This window comes from Heloderma suspectum, chromosome 4, assembly GCF_057233095.1.
Source record: "Heloderma suspectum isolate Gila_16-S chromosome 4, 16-S_ref, whole genome shotgun sequence".
Taxonomy (NCBI): Eukaryota; Metazoa; Chordata; class Lepidosauria; order Squamata; family Helodermatidae; genus Heloderma; species Heloderma suspectum.
This window is the reverse complement of record NC_139461.1, coordinates 167072489-167083027: the sequence shown is the minus strand read 5'-3', so window position 1 is coordinate 167083027 and position 10539 is coordinate 167072489. Positions and strand designations below refer to the sequence as shown.

At 44.2% G+C, this 10539-nt stretch overlaps 1 protein-coding gene and 1 long non-coding RNA gene across 22 annotated transcripts in view; one reads left to right on the top strand and one right to left on the bottom strand.

The window, feature by feature from the left end:
• The window catches only part of ZBTB37 (zinc finger and BTB domain containing 37), a 34565-nt gene extending 24952 nt beyond the window's left edge, over positions 1–9613 (bottom strand). For 2 of the 9 annotated variants that reach the window (XR_014790390.1, XM_084851187.1), the window contains exons 1-2: positions 2703–9613; positions 398–497 (exon numbers count right to left, since the gene is read on the bottom strand). Coding sequence is in view for 8 of the 9 variants with exons in the window: in XM_084851187.1 (XP_084707313.1) it covers positions 398–497; positions 2703–3685 (1083 nt within the window). In the remaining variant the exon portion in view is untranslated. The remainder of the gene's footprint in view (positions 1–397; positions 498–2702) is intronic. The other 7 variants (XM_084851189.1, XM_084851190.1, XM_084851188.1 and 4 more) reach the window with 7 other exon arrangements.
• A 273-nt stretch (positions 9614–9886) lies between these two features.
• The window catches only part of LOC146347707 (uncharacterized), a 29045-nt gene continuing 28392 nt past the window's right edge, over positions 9887–10539 (top strand). For all 13 annotated transcript variants that reach the window (XR_014790382.1, XR_014790385.1, XR_014790378.1 and 10 more), the window contains exon 1: positions 9887–9931. This is a non-coding gene — a long non-coding RNA (uncharacterized LOC146347707). The remainder of the gene's footprint in view (positions 9932–10539) is intronic.

Below are 10539 nucleotides of genomic sequence, written 5' to 3'. Positions count from 1 at the left end.
CTCCCATAGTTATAGGTTCAGGGACATTAACATCTATGCTGAGGCACCTTGTTAGGGGTGGCTCTGGGTTTCATGGCTGCCATGACAACCATGGGACTATCCCAACATGTCTTCGGTCCATCAAATGTGGCAGGTCACATACTAGGCCATGTGTTCTCGACTGGGCAGGTGGATGGTGATCTGAGAACGGAGGACCTCTTAGTGATTCCCTTTGTTATGGTCAGATCACTTCCTGCTGAGGTTTAGACTTGCAGTGACCACTCTCTTCCACAAGAGCAGTGGACCTACTGGAATGTTCTGATGTTGGAGGGCGACCTTTCGCCCAACTGCAAAGTGCCTAGTTGTAGATGCCTCTATGAATAATAATAGTAGTTAAGCCCCAACAAGGGACACCCACCTGGGAACTAGGTTGCTTAGGTTCATCCATCCGCCATGGAGACTCACTTTTTGACCTGTACCGCTCATTTACAGTAACCACACTACCAGAAGGGCTAAATCTGCAGATGGAAATAGAGATTAATGGCTATTTGTGCAATATATTAATACTTAGAACAAAGCGATTACAAATAATTGATGTTCTGCTCCATCACTAGTTGATATCATGGGGTGTGGGAGGTAGATTGGACAAAATGTAAAGTAGATGGTTTTTTAAAGGAAACTTGATTGATTCTGGGTTTCCAATGAAAGTAAATTAAGACAGTCCAGGAACCAAGAAATGCACCTAGAATGTTTATGAAGCAACTTAAGTTCCTGGGGCAAAGAAACTGATTAGGATGAGAAGACAAGATGAACATTACCTCAGGCCAGCTCACCAAAGCAGAAGGATCGCAGACACTGGATACTGAGAAACCATAGTAGGCAAATTAGCCTAGGTAAGACATATTCCTTGAACTTTATCTTCTGGAGTTTTTACAGACTGCCTAACATATCCAGTTGATGCACATTTCACCATTTAAATGCAACAACACTCCCATCCTCCAAAGAGGACTGGGGAAGAGAAGTCAAATGGAAGTATAAGAACTTAGCAGTACACACAACAAAAGCAAGTTACATCTGACACATTAGCATCAGTGACCACCTCCTCTACCAGGGCAGCCACGAGTGCCCTTTTAGTAGTACCATTTGTGCTTTAAATCAAAACACTATGCAAACAAAAATGCTCAGTTCAGACATCATGTCAAACCATAGCTAAGGAAGCTTAACTTTGGACAGTTTACCATAATCTCTAAATAGACAAACCATAGTTTGATGTGGTGTCTTAACTGACAAAACCATGGTTACAGCCATTGCTCCACCTTCAGACACCACTATACCTAGAGACAGGAATGCTAAGCAAATACAAAATGAAAGTAAGCAAGCAGATTGAATCCATTTGACTGTTTGGAAGCACAAGCCATGGACTGGGTTCTAATGAAGTGTTAGAGCAAGGATAGGGAACCTCCGGCATGCAGGGGGATCCCCATCTGGCCTGGCAGCTTTCTCCCCTGGCCCCTCTACCATGGAGGGAAATGCTATTATCTCAGATCAGCAGCTCATTGGAGAGAAGTTATTTCCCTTGCTTAGCATTGACAAAGGCTCCCTTTCTCAGTGCTTAGCAGAGGAAAGCTCTAGCCTCCATCAGCTACTGACAGGAGATAAGAGCTTTTCCCTCTGTGGAAGAAAGGGTAGGACTTGGAAGATGCTGAGTGATTCAGTCCTGCTTAGTGGTGATGTGGAAGCTTGCTATGCTTACTTGATGTCTGAACTGAACCAAACCAGGTGTTCTTTGTGACAGGCTCACAAGCACTGTGAATTTTTTTTTGCCGGAATTAATGTGCCTCAGATTTAACGTGCCTCAGTGTATTTAATATTTTTAATCTGTTCAGATTAAAACTATTCAGATTTTAGATACGTATATATTTTTCTGAGCCTTCAGGATAGGGCAGGCTATATACCAGAGTAAGTAACTGCAGGAAGTCTGGAGGCCATTTTCATGCCACACCCCCAGGCTGCAACCCCCCACCCACTCCTTGGGCACTGAAAAATATATTTTTTCTTTTTACCAAATTCCAGGGGCGGTGGGGGTCACATGCGGCCCCCGGGGTGCATATTACCCACCCCTGCTATATACAAATTAAAAGGGTTAATTCAAATCAGTGATTAGTTTTAATCAAATGCAGCAAAGAAGTAAATAAATACTAGAGCTAGGGAAGCCAGACAGATATGAGACACAACTCAGAAAACATTGTATAGAAGATGTCATGCTCTCAAGGGCTAGTGATCTATCAGTGGATGTTAAGAGACTTTTTCTGTTTCAGAAAATCGCTAATATCCACTGTTGCTGAAGAAGACAAACCTTTCATAGCATCTGATTCATCCAATAACAATACCTTAGGGAGTAGACTACACAGATCTCTGCCAGGGGTAGATCAAGTCCCATTTTAAAGGTTTTGTGAAGTTTCTTCTGTTTGAGGGATGGGATTCCATTATCAGATTCTAGTGGGCTCTCTGACTGCCAACAAACCATTTCTACACCTTCTGCTGTTGATGTTGTGCAAACCACAACCTTATCAGCCATTTTAATCACGCTGTGTCCTCTGACTTTTTTAGACTGTAAGCTCTATACAGCAGGAATCATGCCTGAATGAGGTTGTTTGTACAGTGCCCAGAACACTCTTGTACAAGAATCAGTGTAAAAAAGTAATAATAATGGTCAGTCTTACCTGTCAATCTCAGTGCTGGTTGGCCTGGCCATTTTTGCTCCTGATGAGCCTAAGGTGTACCCTTCTTGTCCCATGGATCCATGGCCTGTGGTATCAATCACCATGGCGGTGACCTCCTCAGCGCTGCTCCCATCTTCTCCAGATGGCTGATTCTCTGTCCCCAACCACTCCTCCAAGTTCTCTGTTTTGATACGTACTGCTCCAAGGACTTTGACATCATCATCACCCTGCCCACCATGATCTGCCACTCCTGTCTCCACATACCACTGACCTGCCCTATTAATCCTCAGTATGGGCTCCCTGCTCTCCACATCTGAGCTCTGCTCAATTATCTGAGGGCTCGTAGACTCCTCAGGTGGACTAAGTTCCCGAATGTCCAGCACTGTGCTGACTTGACCCATGCGGCTTCCTTTCGGAGTGCTGTGGTGTGGGCTCAGAGAGCGATTCAGAGTTGGGGAAGCTCGATGAGATTCTGGAGGCCTTTCTTGATGCTTTGCCCTTGTTTGGCTCAATTCCGCTTCAACCTCAGCCACGTTTATTTTAAAATGAATGCCCTCCAAGATCTGTGTACACTTGTCTATAATGTGTTGCATCTGCAGGAAACTGGCTGCAGTCAGGTAGCTTATGATATCGGCCAGCTGGAGACATATTCTCCCAGTATAGCAAAAAGAGAGGAGCTGTTCAAACACAGTGGGGTTCTTGATGACAGAGATAGAGACTGTGCTCATCTCGTTGAGTGACATGTGGTCCCGAAAATAAGGCGAGCTAGCAGCCAGCACTACCTTGTGTGCCCTGAAGGCCTGGCCCTGCACATTAACCACAATGTCACAGAGCCGGCCCTGCATGCGCAGCTGGTTAAGGTGGCTCAGAACAGAATTGCTGAAGTCAGGGATCTCCAACTGAATGTTCCCACTTTTCTCCATGACGGCTCCAGTTGCAGGGGGAGCAACCCTAACAAAGGAAGATGGAACCACAGGTAGCATTAGAAAGGAGTTATCTTTATGCCTGCTACGTATACTACATGACAAAGACAATGGGATTCAAAAATGGCCAGTTCTCACACAGTAGGTTGTATCTGATGGTGTCATTCTGCTAAATGCAAATGATACTGTGTTAGCACAAACCAAGTTCCAAACTATGTGCAAGGGGAGAATACAACTGAAGTTCCACTTGCAGATCTTAGGTTTACAAAGTGGCCCACCACCGCTAGTGCAACTGCTTGCGCAATGGGAAAAGGCAGCGGAGCTCTGCTAGCGCAGCAATTTCTTCTGTTAACAATACGTCAGAGTGAGGCCATTATGTCTGCATGGATATGCCAATCTGAGTTTGGCTCACAAGGCAGTAAAATGTACTCCCCTCAGCAAACCTGTTGATCAAAATTTGTTGTTTAAAACAACCATATAGGGCAAAACAGCTGTAAAGCTATTAAGACTGGCATCTATATTCATTTGACTTATTTCATCTGTATACTGCCCAATAGCCAAAGCTCTCTGGGCAGTTCACAAAAATTATTTTACACCAAGAACTTTGGACATCTACCAGTACATAGTCCAAACAGGGAGGTGGAATCTGTGGCCCTCCAGATATTGTTGGACTATTTATTTATTTATTACATTTCTATACCTCTCAATAGTCGAAGCTCTCTGGGCAGTTCGTAACAATTAAAACCATAAAAAACAAGATGATAAAATACAATATAAAAGTTTAAAACTACAGTATAAAAAATAATCAAATAGAAGCTAGCAGCTAGATTTAAAATACAATACCAGATTTAAAATAGAAACTGAAAAACTAAAATGCCCAGGAAAATAAAAAGGTCTTCACTTGTGCTGAAAAGAACACAATGTAGGCGCCAGGCGAACCTCTCTGGGAAGCTCACTCCACAACTGGGGCGGAAAAGGCCCTCTTCTTAGTAGCCACCCACCTTACTTCCTTTTGCAGGGGATCCTGAAGAAGGACTGCTGAAGATGATCTTAGGGTCTGGGCAGGTGTATATAGGAAGAGGCGATCCTTCAGGTAACCGAACCTCAAGCTGTTTAGGACTTCGAATGTTAATACCGGCACTTTGAATCAGGCCTGGAAATGGACTGGCAGCCAGTGCAGATGGAAAAGTACTGGCATAATATGATAATGTTGGCCAGTCCTCGTTAACAATCTCATTGCCCTATTTTGAACCAGCTGAAGTTTATGGACTATGTTCAATGGCAGCCCCACGTATAACGCATTACAGTAATCCAGACAAGAGGTTATCAGATCATGGATAATCGTCACTAGACTATCTCTGTCCAGATAACGATGTAGTTGGTATATCAGCCTAAGCTGATAAAAGGTGCTACATGCTACCGAGTCCACCTGTGCCTCTAATGGCAGTTCTGGATCCAAGAGCACCCCCAAACTACAAACCTGATCCTTTAGGGGGAGTGCAACTCCCTCCAGAACAGGTTGAAAATCACTTAGCCAGGAAGACAACCCACCCACTAACAGTACTGCCAACTAAGAGTACAACTCCTATCACCCCTGACTATTAGCCATACTGACTGGAGCGGATGGCAGTTGGGCTCCCACAACATCAGGAGGGCCAAAGGTTCCCCATCCTGGGTCTAAACGTTCACCGTCAAATTTATAACTACCACACATTATTTAGCTTTAATTCTGTCCCACAGTTCTCCCTTTTCCCATACATTTATTAGCTAATCACCATTTACTACACATGTACATGTAGACTCTATGCTAGCACCATCTCATTCTTCAGGCTTGCTGATAAGAATGGCATTTGTGCACAAGAACAAATCTTGCATAATTTAATCTGAAAGGAATGAGATGTTCAAATCTCATTTCAAGGATATTGCGTCTGCTAAAACATTATAGTGGATGATGGTAAGGGGCACGAAAAGGACATTGTTCAGGTTACAGAAAATGGCCTGCAATGTCTGGCCATTATAACACCCACTTAATATTACAGATTAGCAAAACAATATTGCAGCTGCCCAACAAACTGCAACCACAATAGTCACACTCTAGCTAATTGAACTGAGAGAATATTTATTTCATGAGTTCCATAGAATTTTTAGCCCATTGACCTAGCAGTTAATGGGAAAGGAAGAAGAAACAAGTGCTTTGCAGCATTCTGAAGGATGTAGCAATAAAACTATAGGAACTTCTTTGATCAATTTACAACGTGCTTAATGAGAGGAGCACAGCTATACACTTTCTAGCACTCCAACTTCTGCTACCCTTCCTGCTAAGCATAACTCAGAAAAAGATGGGAAATCTATATGAAGTTTACTGGAGTCTGTCCAAACTGTGCAGTACCACTAGATACCTGGTGAAGAACCCAAGGTACCTTAAACCTAGACATGGCAGTAGGGTACCAGTGCTCATGCATCATGGTGTCATTGTGTGCATATGTCATAATGTACTCTAGGAATAGTATGGGAATGAACCCCACCCCTCACACACACACTACTACATAAAGATAATTCAGGGTGAGAAGCCAAATTCTACACTTGTACAAACCTTTCCCCAAAGCAATTCTTGTTCCTGCTTAATTACACAGAAAAATAATTAACGCGCTTTTCAGTGTCACTGATCTGAAATCACACTCTGTGATACAACTGGGTTTTTAGTGTTACCTGACTGAATGGATCTGCTGCCTGCTATACTAATTCTAAAAACAGATACTTCTGGAAATGATATCCCAGAAGCAGTATGGTGGGCTTTGCGTTCACTTTGGTATGCACAGATTTATGGATCTGGAAGCAATGTGTGCTGACAAAGCATTGTCTGACAACAAGTACTAGAGGAGGATAGGCTGTAACAAACAGCGGCTTGGATAAGAACCCTGCCATTCATCTGCCACTTTTGACAAGGTGTGTTGTGTTTGCTCTGGCTTTATGTTAGCAATCCATTACAACGTGGATCTGTAGTTCTACATTTTTTCAGAGCAGGAACCCTTCTTAAATTCTCACAGGTCCCGCTTTTAATTATTTACTGCATATATTTATTTGTCTTTCTGCATTTCTCCGCTATGGTGAACAGAGGTGAAGATCGTTGCAGTTCCTGTTCCTTCAATCAAGGGAGAAAAAGGAATTTGATAGGTTCAACTTGTCATAAAAGGATCAGAAAAGCTTTACCTGTCAAAATTCCTTCTTGCATACAGTTATTAAAGGCAAAAAAGTTTTGTTCTTCTTAATACCCTCCCACTTTCTCTTACTCTCTCAATCTGTCTTCCTCTTTAAAAAAATCTGTGGTGCCAACCATTTTAGGCTGGGGCATGATGTGGGTTCCATGATCACCACAGCCCACTGTTGCTCATTTAAGCCACAGTGGGTTGTGGCATGCGCCGGTGGCATTTTGAATAATCAGACCACAGCGTGAGCGCTCTGTGGCTTATTGTGTTGTACAAACCCAGCAAGGATGGCTAAAACAGCCCATGGGTTATGTGAGGGTTGTTTAACCCTCACAAAAGCCACTCTTGCCAGGTTCGCACAACATGATAAGCCATGCGCGACCGCCTGCTGCGGCTTGAATATTCAGAAGGGTGGGCGGCACATCATGCTGTGGCTTAAAGAAGCCATGGTGGGCTATGATGATTGTGTGAACCCAGTGGTTAACACTGAAGGATGCTGCCTTAACATAAGGGGCAGAGATGATGATTCAGGATCCCATATCTTCAAATCACTTCTATGGCTTTTGTATATGGACCTTTAAGACTTATTCAGAATTGAAGGTGCTGGAAGATGTTTTAGCATTCCATTCTTCCATGACAAAACATTTGCTGCATTTTATGTTTATTTACGACTTCACACTTCCTGCAGTCAATTATGGGGACAAGCCAACTGAGACTTTCAGGGTCACTAGGCGACCCTTGAATAAATTTGCATCATATTCTTCTAGAGAGCATATTTCTCATTTTCCTTAGGTAAAATTATTGAACACCAGTATTCCAAAATAAGTTTAAGTTGGAACAGAAATCAACTGATTATTTGCTGGCCAACACTATCATGCATACTCCCTCCAATAGAAACAAGATGTCCAACAACACTGGAACGGAATAGAATACAGTTGTACCAAGAAAAAACAACTTTTAATTGTATATAATGGCTGGGTGATGCAATGCCAACATAGGTGGCAATGCTAGTTCTAGGTTAATTGCTTCTGCATTCATAATTACTAATGCAGACAGAAATGGCCAGTCTGCAGAAACGTGCATTGAAGCCTACACACTATCTTATGTGTAAAAAGCTAATGAATTCACAGCATATAATCTTGAAAATATACCCATAGAAACAGTGGGCTTGACAAATGGGAAGAGCCTTCACTTGCTATGAATGAAACCTCTACAATCTTAAATTAACTACAAAGGCAGACAGGCAGCGTCTTTGTAATGGGCGCTTTTAAGGAATAGGTAGTGAAACATCTAACATGGTTGTTATGGGATGTTCTCGGGATGGAGAAGGTAGTGGCTATAAAGCACTTTATTTATTAGGATTTTTTAGTTTCAGGAGGTCTGCAGCCAAAGCTTAAATACATGACATAACAGAATACTTTTTTTAAAAATTAAGTGCTAAATCCCTTTACCTCATTCCCTCATTCCCATTTTTCCTTATCTACTCCTGTTTCCATGCTCTGGATCCTACCCAGATACAAAATATCAGACCCCCCAAATCATAAGAGCTCCGCTGGATCAGACCAAAGGTCCATCTAGTCCAGCATTCTGTTGCCAATAGCATCCAGCCAGATGCTTCCAGGAAGTCCACAAGCAGGACGTGAAAACAACAATCCTGCATTGCCCTCCCCCCTCCCCCTATAATCTGTGGCATATTATCTCTGAACCTGTTGCAGCTGATAGACCTCTCTGCCATGAACATGCCTATTCCCCCTTTAAAGTCATCTGTGCCAGTGGCAATTCCATCTTCAGGCAATTCCATATATCAGTTGCACATTGTGTGAAGAACACACTTTGTTTGGTCTGTCCTGGGTCTACTACCAATCAATTACATTGGGTAACACCATGTTCGGACAGAGTGGGAAAAATAACCTCCTACATTCAAAGAAGATTGAGAAGCAGGCTTTCCCATTTTTTCAAGACAAGCCTCACATATCCACTTTCTTCACACCATGAACTTCTAGCACATCACCTCTCAGGAACATCATTGCAGCCGCACATGATGAAGACTGCAATCCCAGACATGCTTACTTGGGAATAAGCGCCACTGAAATCAGTTGGGACTAAGTAAAGATGCAGAGGATCAGAATGTGTAGAGTATTTAAAATGCCTCCTCAATTCTAGCTGTCATGCTTCAGCCTTTCTTTCTTGTAACAAACGCTCTCTTACTTAGATAGGAAGCACAACACACACATACATAACCCCATTCCAAACACCTTAACACACTAGAACAGAGCATGAACGCTTTGTAAACTCGAAAGCATTCTATTAAGATCATGGATAATTTAAACAGTAAGATATAAGAAATGGAGGGGATGAAAACGGGAATTACTGAAAACTGACAGCCTTCTCCTAATCGAGGATGCAGGAGGTTAAGCGGGGGGGATACAACCTTTTACACGAGGAAAGCGTTCAGGGGGACAAACTCCGTTGCTAAGATACAAACTGGGGAGTAAGTAGGGCTAGAAATTGGGGGCCGGGTGGAAGCTGCTCCCTTCATTTTAGGGATACTTTAGGCCACCCCAGGAAGACTCTCCTCGGGTTCACCTGCGCGGGGGGGGAAGAAATGAGAGGCAGCCGCTCTCTAAGCCTTCTTCCCTTTCCCGAGGGGACCGAAATACACCGTCTACGTACCTCCAGGGGGGGGTGGGACGAGCCCGAACACCCTTCCGGAAGCGAAACCCCCAGATGAGTCACGCCCCGGAAGAACATCCCCCCCTTTCTTCCTTGATTGACTAGTGTTTCCCCCTGCCCTAGCGAAACAGTTTTCTCGTCAGGTAGCCACGCCCACAGGAATGAGCCCACCATAGGGAGGGACCGGAGGGTGGAACCTGCGCCTCATGGCCGCCAGTGCAGCGGGGATACTGCTGGGCAGCGGGGGAACGTTTGTGGGCGGGGAACGTTTTCCCTGGGGGCGGGAAAGGGGGAGGGGACATGCAAATAGCACGCTGCGGCGTCACGTGATCCCAGGGGCCGTGCGCACCTATATAACAGGAGTGGCTCCGCCTCCATCTTTCTTTTCTGGCAGCTCTTCTGTAGGGTGGTAGTAGCTGCTGCCATGGTGAGTTGTGGGGTTAACTCAACGGGGTGTCTCTCCAGCAAATACAGTTCTCGTTGGTATTTATGGGATGCGTAGCGTCTTTAGGATGCATTGCTTACCGTGGATGGCTTTGGGGGAGGGCGGATGGGGATGGATTTTCGTGGGTCTCCCCCCCTTGCTTCTTTATGTGGGATGTTCGGGCCTTGAGTGTGGATGGCGCCGAGAGAGCAGCGCATGGACGATGGCGTGCGGGCTTCGCGCGGGAAGGGAAAGGCAGATGCGTGTCTCCCAGGAGAATGCCCGTGCAAAGATATGCTGTGGTGTTCGTGTGTTCCAGACAGCGGTAGTCAAACAACAACCTCACTAGGGCTAATAAAATAATACAACGTAGCGCGCAAGGGCTTGACTTAAACGGAGCTGTTTCGTAGGCCGGATGTTAAGCGCAAAAAGGGGAGGGAGATGTTCGCAGAAACTTAAAATTCCCGGGATTTGGGGGAGCAATGAGGAGAAAAGGGAAATTTTGGAGGGGAATCGAAAAATATGCGATTTTTAACGATCTACAGACCTAGAATCATTTTGTTACGTTAGGAGAGCTTTGGCTATTGGGCGGTATAGAAATGTAATAATAA